The following is a 16,150-nucleotide window of genomic DNA, read 5'->3' as shown; positions in this document are numbered from 1 at the left end:
TGAGAGTATTCTGAGCCAAGGAAGATTAGAACCGTGCTCCAGGGAGGTGGCCATGTGTGTGCTCACTTGAATGTTTTTGCTAAATGTTTGGGCCCTTAAAAGTGGAAAGGCTTTGTGTATGTTTTAGTGTTTCTCTGTTGTGGTTTCTAAAGGTTTTCTGTATCCAAGAAAGGTTTATAACTTTCTAACTGTGCATCTCTTAAGATTTTCTGTTTGTTTGAATAGGGAGGGGAAATAGAATTTTTGTGGAGGTTGTTGGACTGTGTGTGGTTCCTGGGTTGCATGTTTCAAGGCACTGGGTTGCCTGATGAAAAACCCCGCCCTCTCTTTCCCCGCCCTCCCACAGTCCCGTTCCGGGCAGCAGCCGGCGCAGGGCTGGGCAGCGCGGCCCGCTGCAGGTGGAGGGTGGGAGAGGCCAGTGGAGGCCGTCAGTGCCCGCTCACAAGCAGGCAGCTCCGCTTGGGAGGGCTACTCGCCTTGGCTGCTGTGGCTGAAATATCGGCGACGCCATGGACAAGTTGGGATCGCGGTGCCCTTTGCCAGGTTCCCCGCGGCCCTCTGTCCTTACATGCCTCCTGGTGAGTGCGCACGGTGAACCCTTGAGTTCCCTCATGCCCAACCTAAAGTCCGAGAAGGGAAGAAGGACCGTTTCTGTGCACTACTCGGAGTCTTGAGCTGGGGGCAGGCGGGCAGGGTGTGAAAGGTGGGGTACTTGGAGGCAGCATCCAGTGTTCTGGAGATGGGGTAGTTCTAAAGGAGACCGCCAGCACCTTCACTCCCCGACTTGTGGGGAGGGTTGATGGCAGTTTCATCGCCAGGGTAGCGGAGGGGAAGGGGTGTGCGCTGGTTATTCTTATCCAAAGGCCACATGGTAAGATTCTTCTCTTTCTACTGCAGTTAGCAGCATAACTTTTCTGTCATTTTCCGGGGGCTTTGTTTTCTCATCTCTGAAATTATCTTAAAACTAAGTTTGGAAGTGATTACTGAGTAACTCCAGTAGTGTTAGGGGGTAGGCCGGCAGGGTCAGAAGGCCAGGGTTCCAGCCGGGCCCAGCTGCTCACTTTTTGGATAATCTCTTCACATTCAGTCCCTTATTTGTAAAAATTGGCACAAGCGTGGGGCCAGAAGAGTGGCTTTTAACTTTCTGAGGTTGTAGATCTTGAGTTTTGTTTTTGTTTTTGTTTGAGAAGTCTAGATCCACAACTGGGGAAAATGCATACACCACTGTTACATTCAATTTATTCACAGATACCTTAAAACTAGGTGGATTACAAGTTTAGAACCACTAGTTTAGGTGGTTTCTGAGGCCCCTTCTGCTATAATACTGAGACTAACCTCTTGCCGTAGTGAGTACTGCAGGACAAAAAGGAACAAGGCAGAATGAGATATGATGTAACTGAAAGAATATATAAAATATCTTTAAAGAATCTCAAAAAGTCCGGAAAAACACATAAACACGAAAATGGTATAATTGAAAAGCTTTTCTTTTAAAATTACAGTAAGTCTTTTCCCGTCACACTAAATAGTTGTTAGGGAATATTGAGATGTGTGTATTTTCCATTAGTTTTGCACTCAAATGATGTGCTTTTCTAATATATTGCAGTCCACCCTTGGGCCCAAACAGACCTGTCATGCTTCTGGACGATGTGGCCCACAAACATTTCTCAAGAATGTTTGAAGACAGGAGACTGTGGCAGGCTCATATCCGGTGGGGGAGGCATGTTACTAGCTCTCTGTTTCAGTGAGAAACATGATGAGCAGCATCCCTCAGTGAGATGGACTGACACAGGGGCTGCCACACTGGGTTCAACGACTGTGAGTTTGGTGCAGGACTGGGCTGTGCTTCGTTCTGCTGTACAAATGGGTCGCTGTGAGTCAGGATCGCCTGGACGGCACCTAACAGCAACATCCATTAGGTGCCAGTAGCATCCCCTCCCCAGTTGTGATAAAAAATGTCTCCAGATTTTGTTCCCCGGAGATGCAAAATTGTCCTGAGTTTAGAACCACTGGGTCAAATGAAGCTGAAATGGCCCCACTGTCCATTGCTAGCCATGCTTATTGCCGTCCAAAGAGCCCAAACTGTGAGGCAGGACTCTGATAAAGTCCTGATTCTGTTGTTGAGTTTCTGTATGTTCTGTCTAGGTTTCCTCATCTGTTGAACAGAGGGTTGTCTTAGATGACGTCTGAGGGGCTCGTTTACCTCTTAGTATTTTGACTTTATGAGCTCACAGAAGATTTTCAACACATTATAGCTGAGTTTATATTTAATCTTACTAGCTCTATGTCCTACTGAGACTTGCTTGCTAAAGTGCCCCAGATCTTCTCAAGGAATAGCCTCTCGGTTGGAAAACAGACTTGTGTGGTGCTTCCCTCCCCCTCAGCACCTTCATTCCTCTGTGTGCCAGCCACCCCCCAGTGAATACTCCTTCTGTTGAGTCTGTGCTGGGAGCCAGATAGCTGGACATTGTACAGAGCCACTCCGCTTAACACATTACTACCATGGGTGACCCCAAAGCCCTACATACTTGAAAAGGCTATTTAGAACCTTAATAACAAAATTTTGCTAGTTTATTAATTCACTAGCCAACAAGTATTTATTGAAAACCTGCTGTGTGCCATGAACTGTGCTGGGAATACAGTTGTGAACACAGACAGCATAGTCCTTAACTTACTGAATTATAAATTGGTTGATTAGAAATTTCTTTTCATACCCTGTTTGAACTTCATGGCAACTCTGGGAAGTAGTCAGCACAAGTGTAATAGTCCCTAATTCCTAGATTAGGTTATTGAAGGGAGGGGAAGTAACTTGTCAAAGGCCACAGTCAGCCAGCAGTACCCGCACCTGGGATTTAAATCCTTCTCTGTAGCTCTTTTTCCCCCTATAGTCTAAATGAGTTTCCACTAAAATAAGTAAATAAATAAAAGCTTCATTGAAAAAAGCCTGGTTCTTTTTTTCCTTGCATGGTCACTGGTTTCGTTCAGAGGACTAGTGTGTTGAATTGGAGGCTTTGATGTAGAGGGTGGGAGGGAATGAAGTACCCAGCCTAGACAGGCCTCTTAGTCAAACTGAAACTAAAGGCATAAAAATGCTACTCAGGTCCTGCCAAGAAGTAGGAGCCAGGAGCCAGGCGACATGTAAAATGAGGGGAGGCCAGAGGTTCATTTGAGAAGGGCATGAGCCTTGGGCTGGAAAGCAAGAGAAGCAGGCTCTTGTTCCACCTTCACCTGGGTCATAGGGTGATCCCTTGCAAGTTGCCTCTATCCCTGTTAATGAGCCTATTATACCCCCAAGTCCAGAACCCTGTAATGGAGGATATGCTCTAGCTCTTTTTATTTCCTCCTGTTTTACAGGTTTATCATTAAAATGATAAGAACAGAGACCAAGAGTTCCACTTTAGATGGCTGTTCACAGGCTTTTGGGACCCCAGTCACACTACTCACCAAAGTAGGATGTAGAACAATGTCTTTGAGGACTATGTTATGCCATTTGACTTTGGTGTCTCTTGAGACTGTGGTCCTGAACCCCCATGCCCAGTGACTTATTCCTTCAAGGTGTTTGGTTATGGCTGGGAGGTTTTCAAAACATTGTCCCTCATATGCACGACTATAAAAAATAAAAATAAAAAAACCCTCAGTGCCATCAAGTTGATTCTGACTCATAGCAACCCCCATTAGATGAGGTGGTAAATCTTTATAGAAGCAAGCCCCACCTTACTTCCGAGGAGTGGCTAGTGGGTTCATGGATATATTGGCCGCACGTATAAATATGTAGAGATGTTCTCTGTCAAACCTATGTATGTATTCGTGGGTATAGTCCTGTTTGCCTTCCCACCTTTGTTCAGCTTGTCTATCTATGTATCCACTCCTAGTTTATTGTTACTACTGTTATGGCAGGATTGTGTATGTAACAGTATTTACTTCTGTGTCTTTAAGTCTTATGCTCCTCCCAGTGTCTAGTTAGTGATTTACCCCCCTTCCCCTCCCACCCTGGGTTTTTGGCTTTGAAAGATACTTCTGCCATATTCTATTAATCACACAAGCAGCCTTTCAACATAGAAGGGGACTGCACAAGGGCATGAATTGCAAGAGGCGACACAGTCATGGGGACCATCTTGGACAATGATAACCACAACTAGATAGAGAAATAAGATCTATCTTTTTTATAACCACATAATAAAAGAGATAAATAAAACACAAGAACACAATTAACCAAGTGATTAGTAAGTCTTGCATGTTACCTTTTATATGTTGCCCTTGGAGCCCTGAGGATTGGAAAAATGGCATTAATCCCTAAAAGGAGAGAAAAATTCAGGACCATCATCAGCAATGATGTAGCTTAATAAAGAATTTCTTATTTATTTAAAAAAATATGTGAATATACTCATAGATTTCAAAGTTACAAGCCCACAGCTTTACGTAATACACCTTGGGACAAGCTAAATCCCAGCACCCTTGTATGATAATAAGTTATCCAAGTTTGAGATACGTTTGTACACATAATCAAGAAATCGTGTGGACTTGTTTCTTAATAAATCTTACTTCCACATTCTTAAAGTGTGGCGTGGTCACATAGTGGTAACCGCAGCTGCCTTCTATGTTCTTTAAACTTGCCTTGTGGACAAACAACAGTTTAGCTTAACTAGTAAAGAATGAGTCTTGAACACTGTGCTCTTTCAAGATCTATCCATAGGGGATCAAACTGACGAAAGTCACTCAAAAGATTAGATAGGAAACTTGAGGGGCAGTGAGTTTATGTTAATGAGAGAGGAACAACTCAGAAAAGGCAGGTGGAAAACGGTTGCACTATTCCAAGAATGTAATCAGTGGCTGAATTGTCCATGTAGAAACTGTTAGTGTGTGTTTTGCTGTATATATTCTCAACAACAACAAAATAAATAAAATTGTTTTAAAAAAGTACCTCATGGGTTGCAACACTATTCACAATAGCCAAAAGGTAGAAATAGTCTAAATGTCCATAAACTAATGAATGGATAAATAAAATGTGATACATACATACAAGGGAGCTCTTGTGGCGTAGTGCCTAAGGCATTTGACTGCTAACCAGAAGGCTGGCGGTTCAAACCCACCAGCCACTCCTCGGAAGGAAGATGGGGCAATCTACTTCTGTAGAGATACCACCTCAGAAACCCAAGGAGGGGTCGCTATGAATCGCAATCAACTAACAGCAGTGAGTTTCGTTTTTTTTTTTTTTTTAAGATGGAGATGGAGAATAATTCCCAGCTTTAGTCCCAGTCTGCTTGAGGTGGGAGGTATTGAATCAGTGATGTCAGTGCTGACCTGTGCTTTTCATTTCCCACCATTTAGATCCTGACAGCGTCTTTCCTGATATACCCCATACTCAGGACTCTTAGCCTGCAGCTCCATTCAACTGTTACCGGCAGCTATGTCTCTGGAACTCACTCCATCGTCTTTGTCAACTGTCCCAATGAGCAAATTGCCAGAGACATGGCCAGGTATGGTGAAGGGGCTCAGATGCTGCCCCAGGAAGCTCAGGGAGCCACCAGGAGGCTCCAGAGGGGCCACTTTGGGGCACCTCTCTTGCTTCTGATCACCCTGTCCATCCAGTGATGAACTACACAGCTGTCTACTGGGGTGATATGAGGAACATGGCTGCCTGGATGATCGCCCCCCAGCTCCTGCTGCTGGGCCTGAAAATGTCGAGTGTCACAGTGGGGTTGAGTGCCTGGTTGTGCACCCATCCTCACAATCCTTGCTAGCCTTTAGCCCATTGTTGCACACTGTGTCAATCCATCTCGTTGAGGGTCTCCCCCTTTTTTGCTGACCCTCCACTTTACTAAGCGTGATACCTTTCTCGAGGGAATGGTCCCTTCTGACAACATGACCAAAGTAGGTGAGACGAAGTCTGGCCATCCTCGCTTCCAGGAGCATTCCGGCTGCACTTCCTCCAGGACAGGTTTGTTCTTCTGGAGCAGGAACTCCAGCTTTAGCAGCAGAACCAGCAGTGGGACCAGGTCTTTAACTCCAGTTTAGTGCTTCCACATTCTCCTGCCTTTCATTTCTGGTTCCTGGTAATGTTCTTGGACCCATCATTGACAGCACATTCTTGACCAGAAATATCGGACAATCCTGAATGCTGAGTCAGGAGGCCCAGATTCCGGCCCCCCCCCCCGCTGCCAACGCAACGTATGCTATTAGACCAGTCTCCTCCTCTGGGCTTTGATTTCCATATGGAGAGAACGAAGAGATTGAAATAGACCAGGATAGCAAACACAAGTGACTGCAGATGTTAACCTAAGTGAGTAAGAGGGCTGGAGTATAACAATGAGGGATGATGGTGGACTGCAACCTTTACTCTTCTTAGGTTGCATACAAATTTAGTGTTGGGAGGAAAGAGCAAGAAATGGGGACTGTGTGGATCTGAGAAGTGTATTTCACACCTAGAGGGAAAATCAGTTGCTCAGCTGTAGCTGAATGTGGCCTTTTAGGACTGCAGGCCCAGTGTTGTAAGACTTGCTCTGTGTGTGTGAGAGAGAGAAGGAAGATAATCTGTATTTGGACGCATGAAATATTCTGATATTAAATACTGGTAACAAAGTCAACATTTTTTAAATGCCATAAGGGCCAAACCATGTATTTGTCCATGAATCACTAGTCTATGACCTCTGGACTAGATTGCTTCCAGAGGCCCTATTAGCTCTACAACTTTGTCTTCTGCTTTCCTCATATTAGCATGACTGCTTGAGCTCCCCATCTGTGGCTCACTGCTCATTTTTTGTGTGTGTATGTGTGTGTTTTAAAATTGAGTTCAATTAGCTCTTCGGCTTTCTCTCCCCCTTTTTTTTTTCTTTTGCGACAGGGCCTTTTTGAATACATGGTCCTCCATAGTTCTATGACCTTGCACCCAAGGACAGGTTGCTATAATCAGCCACTGAGGTGTTCACACTCCCAAAGAGACTGGAGAGCCTATGAGGCAGTGTGGAATTATTTTTTTCTAGAGGCTTAACTTCCCTGTGTTTCCATGCCATCTTTAGAACCAACAGAATGAGATTTCTCAGCACATGATTGAGTGAGAAACACAGCAGTTCCTTAAACATGTTTGTCCCATGTGCCATTCCATACAGTCTGGGATTCATTGAGCTCCCAAGGGAAATGAGGATGGTAGTTTAGTATGGAGCCTTAAACAGCACACCGTTCAGTCTGGGACTCAAAGGAAGAGAAAGTAGGTCAGTTCTCTTGGTAGCAGCTGAGGAAAGAGAGACCGGTGAGCAAGGCTCAGATAAGGTTTCTTTGGCAGGGTCCAAGCTCTTCAGAGAACAGACTGGGCTATTTGAGATCTGAGGAAGTTTTGCCATCTGACTCTGGGGTTTTCAGTTTTGATGCTTAGGAACTTGCCTTCGTTGCATTGACAGCTGCGTGGTGCTCCTGTTTCTATGACACCTGAACTAGTTGAAACACATTTTATTGTGTTCACCGATGGTCTGCACAGGAAGCAGACGAGATTGAAAGTTGAGGGGACTTAGATGATCAGACCAGAGATTCCAACCTGTGGTCTGTCAAAAAAAAAAAAAAGAATCTTATAGGTTGCAAAGGTGATGATTGTACTCTTAGAGCTGCAGTAGGTGAAAAGAGCCTACATTTGCCAAAGAAAAACAGGATATGATGCTTTTTTTTTTTGCTCTTGCTTGGAGTTACATCAACTCTGGTCACAGGGTTATCAACAGATGAGAAGCACTGAGTGTCAGCCAGATATGGGTCTGAGAAATAAAAGCAGAAGAAAGTGGCTTAATAAAAAGAATTCTTGGTGGTGATAGGGTTGGAAACCACTAACCTAAACCAATTCTCATTGTATAGCAGGAGAGTCAGGTAATAAAAGGTGAGAAGTGCTTATCTCAGTGTAAAAAAATGCCACAGAAGAGGCATCTGACCTCCTCTAACTTCACAAGGTAAGACCAAAAAAAAAACAACCAAATCGACTGCCATCGAGTCAGATCCAACTCATAGTGACCGCTCCTTGGGTTTCTGAGGCAGTATGACTACAGAAGTAGATTGCCCAACCTTCCTTCCGAGGAGTGGCCGGTGGGTTTGAACCACCAGCCTTCTGGTTAGCAGTCAAATGCCTTAGGCAGTACGCCACCAGAGCTCCCCACAAGGGGAGAGAAGGGTCAAATTCAATAGCAGCAGCCCAGGGCTGATGAGGTACATGTCAGACATGCCTTCATCCTCCAACCTTTTTACTAATTCTGACACCAACCATCCCTCCCAAGACACTCTCTACTTCTCTGTTGGGATAAATAATACATTGTAATGGCCACATGGAATTCACACACAATACTCACAATATGAGTATTTATTAGGGATGTAACAGGTTACATTTCAGGATCAGAAATGACTCAGGATAGTTTTTCAATCAGGACAGCCTCTTAGCAGTGCCCATAGACACACTTCTCTCTGGTCCTCAGCCTGTCAGCCTCCATACCATTGGCCTCTACCCTGCTTAGGCAAGGGTTACAAAGCTCTTTTACCTCTGCCAGTAAGTACCTAGGGGCACCCCACTCTGCCAACAGGGCTTCTGCCCAAAGGCACTCAGCTTTCTCGCTGTGAGTCAGAAGCCCACGGTGCTGTCCCATACCAGTCTCCTGGTTCCACTGCCACCATTTCTCTCCTGCTGCTTCTCACCATCTCAGGAAAGTGGAACAGCTCTGTCTGTCTCCTGGGTCAAAGAGGTTCAGCACAGGGATCTTAGGTCTAAAGGACGTACAACACTCCTGGCTCTTCTTTTTTGATGTAGTGAGATCCCCTCTTTCTGCCTCTGGGCTGCCTTGTATTAAGCCTGAGTGGATGGCAAAACTGACCAATCCCCACATTAGGGTTCCACATACCTTATTTACATGGTCTCACCCTCCACAAAGGTGCCATGCACCTTATTTACATTATTAGCAAGCTATCCAGTCCCCTTGGTGGGCACAAGCACCTCATATTTGCATATTCCCACCCAGTCATTTGGTGGGAGTTACAAAGACTATGGCTGTTGTTGTTGTTATGTGCGTCGAGTCGGACCCGACTCATAGCAACCCCTCTTTGGGTTGCTGAGGCAGTATCACTATGGAAGTAGATTGCCCAGCCTTCCTTCTGAGCCTTCTGGTTAGCAGTCAAGTGCCTTAGCCACCATGCTACCAGAGCTCCTGCACCACACTCGGCGTACTTGTTACTGGAGTGAAAGAAAGAACTTGCCTAAGGTCACACAGCCATCCTCTGCGGGGCCAGGAATGGAGCCCAGGTCTTCTTGTTCCCTGTCCAGTGTTAATTTCCCCAAGCAGGCTAGGCTTGTCCTTAAAATTAAAACTATTTTCTCATAGCTGCTTCCCTACTTGTCTCTCTACCCAGGCAAGGAATTATGAAGAGCTGTCTATTACTGTCTTCAGTAGTTCTGTGCATGGTGGTTATGGAATGTGCTGGCTTGTGGGGGGAGGGGGGTGGGGAATTGGGGGGCAAGCATCTTAAATGGTTATCTACTTGGACTCAGGTTTCCTGGGTAGTTCTCAGAACTACTGTTCCGCTGTCCCTTCTCTGAGATCTTAAGCAATTGTCCCAGTCACTGTCACTCTCTCTGCTTGCTTTAGGGCCCTACTGGATAAGAAACTGGCTGCTTCTGTGAACATCCTGCCCAAGGCTGCCTCACTGTGAGTTTTGCCATGCCAATGGATGGAGGATGGGAGCGCTAGTGTGAGGTCCTAGCTGGTGGAAAGAACACTGAAATAACATGGAATTGTCAAAGCGCAACTCAAAGGCATTTACTCAGTCAACAGTTCCCTGTTGATTTTTATTCAAAGGAGATCAATCAGTGGGTTTATGTCATCTAATAAAAACAAAAACAGGGTGTATATAAGAGAAGGCAAAAAAAAAAAAAAAATCTGTACATAGTGTAGGAATAGTGATTCTTGTTTGCACATTCTTTGGGTAAACCTATTAGCTTGCTGTTGGCAAAGAAGGCAGACTAGGCATTACATCCTTGAGTAAGCCAACTGGGGATATCAAATAAAAAAATTTCCATTGCTTTCGGATACTCTGGAAAACCTTGAGAGTTTAACATATATAACAGGCTCTTTCTGTGTACTTTCTGCTTTCATGCCATTCCCATCTTCACTTTAGTTTTAAGCCCAGTCTGTACCATTTCCCTCATCAGACTATCTCAGCGTCCCAGTACTAGTGGTGCACTCTGTCAGCTGCCTCTGTGACCTCCCAATCTCTGCCTGTTTCACATCTCCTCCACTTCTCCATGAAGAAAGAGAAACAGGATCTATTCTGTCAAAATGGGAAAGTTCCACTTAATGATAAAAGCTGTTGTTTATTTTTTCGCCAACGACATTCCGGTGGTGGCTCACGTCATCTGTTCCAACGGCTCTCATGTTTGGCTGTGCTTCAGCTCCCGAGCACCACCCTAGATCTACTCAGTCTCCTTAAGGATCCTAGGTCTCTGCATTTTTAAAAGTTGTGTAGGTGATTCACATACAGCCAGTGAGGGAACCAGCTCTTGGGGATTAGAAGAGAACTTCAGCTTGGCATTCCCTCCATGGGCCTGCCCTTCCTTTCAGTTGTTTCTTTTACCACAGCTCTCTGAGACAGACAGAATTGATGACCTAGGTCATTTTAGACTTACCCCGGGTCAGTGTACATTTCTCTCCTTTCTCATGATATGTTCTCACACTCTTTTTCTGAAAATTGTCACTTTATTTTTTCACTGTTTGACTTATTTCCTTATCTTATAAGGCTCACTTCTTCCCAGAAGCCTTTAGTGCTTTTTAAGGTATCCATCTTTGGGCACTCAGCTTTGACAGTCAGTGATTAAATAGTACCATTTCAAAGGCAAGGGCCAGAATGATGGGGAGAGGCCTGGAAACTATGCATGCAGGATGAGCATTTGAAATAGCTGGATGCCCACCTTGGACAGAAGGATTTCTGTGGTTGTTCTGGAGGGAGGGGGAGTTCTTCCATCTGGTCAGAGAAAATAACTGGGTGGCAGATGTTGGCTCACCATAAGAAAAAAATGCTTCTCATGTGAAAACCTTTTAGATAGACTTCATGATATACCTGGCAAATCTTGGGAAGATGCTGGGTACAACCATGAGATTGGTTGAATTAGATGACCTATGGGACCTTGGCCAACTCTAGACCTCTGTGTATGAGCTTGGAGAGATTGTGAAGTTTCCTCCTCAGTGAGTCACCTAGTTGGGTCAGGTTAGACATCTCACTAAACTCTATGAGCATCTTACCTTGGTTTTGTTCTCTTCCCCAGGTATTTTTGGAAGGGAGAAATAGAAGAAGCCACTGAAATCTTGCTGGTAAGTAAGAATGGGTGGCCTTGATTGGGGAATGAATGAGAGACCAAGGTCTTTTCCTTAGGTTCCAATGATAAATCTGCAAAAATAAATTCATCAAGTTTTCCACCACGAAGAAGAGCCCTAGGTTCATTTGTGAGCTAGGACAGGGCCTGGGGACCCGGGAAGAATGTTGTCCATGGCCATGTGAATGAGCAGCTGAAGGCCTAGGGCTGAGGTACTAAAGTAGTGATAGTATATAATTTTTTTTTCTTTTACAGTTAATAAAGACAAAAACTTCCAAGGTCCACATGCTTTCCAGCTACATCAGGTAAGGTTGTTGGCATCTCTTCTTGCTCATTCACCACAGGACCAGCCAGAGAAGCTCTAGGAACTAAGTGAATTAGCTTCACCTGGGGGAGGGGGGGGCTTGGGAGCTCTGGTGGCATAGTGCCTACCTCTCTATGAGTGAGAATGGACTCAATGGCAGTGAGTTTGGTTTTCTGGTTTGGGTTAGGGATCTGTAGGAATCACCTGGGGATATTGTTAAAAGGTAGATTCCAATTCAGTATATCTGGGATGGAAATGCAAATTTTCAGCAAGAAGGCTGAACCAGAATGAATTGCTTCAAAGCTCTGGTTGAAGTATATGAAGAAAATCTAGCCTCACACAGATATGTTGTTCGAAAAGGAAGGAGTATTAAAATAGTCTTTTTAGCTAACTATGGATAATCTTCTTTGATACCAGACCAAAACATGATGAGATGTTAGTTACCTTATGGAATATGAAACCATGTTGTGAACTTTTTATACTTGTTTTATTAAAATCTTCCACTCTGAATGGTATTTTACCCATGCACGAGATTATAACATCATATATCTGTCATTTAAAAAATACTGGTTCTGAATTATGCAGGCTTTTCAAGTGTTCCCACATTTATGTAGTATCAAAAAATCATATTTGTTAATATCAATCACCTCTGAGCTCCTCAAAAAAGTATTGGAACACTTTGAATCTCACAGTGATAAATTCAGGTTTTTAAAATTCTAATTTTTGCTTTAAAAAATGAAATTGATCATTGGCAACAAATGATGTAAGTTGTTTTCTTTAGAGTGATGAGCTCACTTTGTTCGTATTTGAGAATATGTTTACCTAATACTCAAGTCTGAGTAACTATAATTTCTCAGTTGTTCTTTCAAGTAAAAACAGTATTCCGTGAAAAAAGTCACTAGTTTAGCTTGCACCACAATCAAAGTTTAAGACAACCAACCACTGACCTTAGGTAAGCAGAAATATTTAAAGCATTTCTGAATATATACTTCCTGTTTTGTCACACAGAATGTTAAAAAGACATAGGGTCATGATTTCATAAGAGTAATTTAAATCATTTTAACAAGGATATTAAGTGAAATTGGCTTTTTTTAATTGCAAGTGTGTGGTGGTGAATACAACAGCTAGTACAGTTGGGTGCCGCTGTCTTGATGCGTGCTAAGGCACCAGTGGTTTCACCCATCATTGCTTTTGCACCATGCCAACGTAGTCAAAATGGTAAGTAACAAATTGGTATTATTATGAAGATAGTTTTAACTTTCTTAAGGGTTTTTATCTTTCATGATAGTTTCCTGAAAGAGTCATGGAGATCCCCAAGGGTCAGGAGATCCTACTTTGAAAAACTAGTTTAAATCTTTATCACTCAAAGTGTGGTTTGTGGAATTGGCATCCCCTGGAAGCTTGCTAGACATGCAGACTTTGATGTTCACCCTAGACCTACTGAATCAGAAATTACAGTTTGACAAGCTTATGAAGCATTGGTTAAGCCAGGGGTTCATAACACTGGCTACATATTAGAATGACTTCAAGAACTTTTTCAAACTACCAGTCCCAGCCTCACAGGTTCTGATTTAATTCACCTGGGTTGGGGATTTTTTTAAAAAGCACTGTAGGTTGATTAAGGAGCTCTGGTGGCACAGTGGTTAAGGCCTTCAGCTGCTAAGCAAAAGGTCGATGGTTCAAACCCACCAGCTGCTCCATGGGATCTGCTTCCATAAAGATTCACGGCCTTAGAAACCCTATGAGACAGTGCTGTTCTGCCCTACAGGGTCACTATGAGTCAGAATCAACTCAGTGGCAGTGGGTTTGGTTTTTGGTAGCTGTGCATTCAGAGATGAAAACTATCTATTTGGATGATAAAATCTTTTCATGTCTTATGTACCAGGATTCTGTGAATACATGACTATTCCCTGGTCTTAATTCTAGTTATAAACAAGGCCTTTGTGAGTTACCTCAGCAGAGGAGACAGAATAAGGCAACTCTGGTAGAAATAGCACTGTTGAAAAATTACAGCTTAACTGGGAAGAGACAACTTAGGGTTAAGAGAGCAAATTGCAGAGCTCAACCTCCTGGCTCCGCCACTTGCTAGTTGTACCAAAAGTGCATCTAAGTTGCTTAGACTTTCTGTGCTTCAGTTGCCTTACCTGTAAACTAGTGGTCATACTAGTTCCTGGTTTGAAATTAATGTATATGAAGTACACACATGAAGTGCTGTATCATTATCAGCTCTTATTACTAAAGTGTTAAAAACATCTTTCATAACAAATATTAATCTACAAGTGGATACTTAGGTAGATAGGCAAGATGATCGGGTATGGGTAGGTGAATAGGACTATACCTACAATCAGATATAGGTTTGGCAGATGGTATTTTTATAGAAGTATGTATGTGCTATAAAAATGTCTGGGTATATAGTAGAGTTAATGGGGCAAAGTTATGAAAACTTCTTAGCCATAACCAAACTCCCTGGAGGAGTATGTTGCTGGGCCTGTCAGCTCAAGACCATAGTTGCAGGGAACAACAAGTTCAATGGCATAATGAAGTCTACAAAGGCAATGTTCTACATCTTACTTTGGTGAAGAATGACTGAGGTCTTAAAAGCTTGCAAGCAGCCATCTAAGGTGCAAGAGTTGGTCTTTCCTTGTCAAGAACAATGAATAGTGAAGAAAATCAAAGACGTATGGAAACAATTAGTCAGAACATTAGTTCTGAGACCAGAACTAGATGGTGCCCAGCTACCACTGCCAACCACTCTGAAAGGGGTCACAATTGGAGATCCTAGACAGAGTGGGAAAAAAATATGGAACAAATATCAAAAAAATAAAAACAGCCAGGCTTACTGGTCTGATGGAGACTGGTGGAACCCCTGAATCTATGGCCTTTAGTCACCCTTCAGGCCCAGAACTCAACTCACTCCGATGGCTCAACTTTCAGCCAAACGATAGGCTTATGAGGTGAACAAAACCACCAGGGAGGTACTCATGCCTTAGAACAATCAAATATGAGATTAAAGGGCAGCACTGGCCCAAAGACAAAGCTCAGTAGGCAATGGATGGGAAAGGACAAAGGGAAATGGTAACCACAGGGAGGAAGTGGAAAGAGTGCTGTTACATTATAGGGCTTGGTCACAAAATGTTTGTCAACTGTTGAATGGAAAACCAATTTACTCTGTAAACTTTCACCCCAATCACAATAAAAAAAACTAATGTAAAAAAGGTCTTTCGCTCTGAATTCTGTCTGTTCATAAGAACATACATTGGTGCAGATTTCCATTAAATAAGTGAATAAAATTCATTATCTTCAGGCACTGGATAAAATGATCTAACTCCAAATGTTTGAGCATGTATAGATACATTGTGATTTATGAAGCACGATATTGCATCAGAACTTCACAGGGCCTCACTGAGTAGAAAGGAAGTGGGAGATTGCCACCGCCATTTGACTGATGGGATACTGAGGCCCAAGGCCTCATGCTTCTTCAGTCTGGAAAATGAAGAGAACTTACACTGTGTAACAAGAACCAGTTTAAAGTAACAGGGTAAAAGAGAGATTCCTGTGGGCTTGGGTGGTCAGAGAAGATTCTGTGGAAAAGGTAAATGGCTGGGTTAGGCCTTGAAGGGGAGAGAGTGGCTTTTGATTGGCTGACAGGAGCAGCGAGAACTTTCTTATTGGGGATATAGTAATAAGAATAGTAGCTAACATTTAACAAACACATACCATGCCAGTCAGTGTATTAGATAAATGCTTAATATACCTTGTCTCATGTAGAACTCAGCAATCCTATCAGGTAGATACTATGTTTATCTCTTCTCTTTTAAGGGTCTTTAGAGATATTGAGTGACTTGCCCATAACAACACAACTAGTAAAAGGCAGGCTTGGAATTTGAGCCCTTATCTGTGAGATTCTAAAACTCCCTGGACCAACTTGACCCTTGTTGACAAATGGAAAACACAGGTTCTGCAGTGGTGAGCCATGACCAACAGCAGGTGGGCTGTGGCAGAGCGCAGAGGACCTCAAGTCAGGCTGGCCAGTTCGTTTTATTGCATAGACTGATTCTAATCATGGACACTCACAAGGCTGTGGTCTTTCCATAGGTTGGTGCATCCTTTTGAAATCCCAGAGGTCTTCAGTCTTCCCATGGACCAAGGAGATACACACTTTTTTAAGTGGCTTGAGGAGGGCGTGGAAGATGACTGAGTGGGGGAGGAGGCTTTCTGTGCATCCTGTTGGCTGCCTCTAGCCCTCATCAGCTGCACTTTGGGGAAGGGGAGAGCTCTTTCTGCCTCCCAGCATCTCTGGACCCCCTGCTTCTGTCACCACAGAGGAGCTAAATAATCTGCAGAGGCTAAAGGTCGGAGGCTTCTGAGGCTGGAAGAAGAAGCTAGGCTGGTCAGGCCAAGCAACAACAGCCCAGTGGAACCTCCCTCCAGGTGCTTCAAGCTTATGTACGAAGAGGTGGCTAGCAGGGCGTGGGGTGTGAGGATGGTTGGTTGTGTATAGAGGCCAGCAGGAGGTGGCAATG

The 16,150-nt window shown here is 43.8% G+C and overlaps 1 protein-coding gene across 1 annotated transcript; it reads left to right on the top strand.

Moving 5' to 3' along the window:
- Positions 1-509: 509 nt before the first annotated feature.
- On the top strand, positions 510-15,825 carry LOC122149640 (protein CutA homolog). The gene is made up of 6 exons (XM_042780396.1): positions 510-578; positions 5,326-5,474; positions 9,603-9,662; positions 11,276-11,321; positions 11,579-11,628; positions 15,723-15,825. The coding sequence occupies exons 1-6, from the start codon at positions 510-512 to the stop codon at positions 15,823-15,825; spliced, it is 477 nt and encodes a 158-aa protein (XP_042636330.1).
- The last annotated feature ends 325 nt before the right edge of the window (positions 15,826-16,150 follow it).

This window comes from Orycteropus afer, unplaced genomic scaffold (genome assembly GCF_000298275.1).
Source record: "Orycteropus afer afer isolate SDZICR_OR568_19922 unplaced genomic scaffold, OryAfe1.0 scaffold00037, whole genome shotgun sequence".
Taxonomy (NCBI): domain Eukaryota; kingdom Metazoa; phylum Chordata; class Mammalia; order Tubulidentata; family Orycteropodidae; genus Orycteropus; species Orycteropus afer.
The sequence above is the reverse complement of the archived record's forward strand: the minus strand, read 5'-3'. Positions and strand labels throughout refer to the sequence as shown.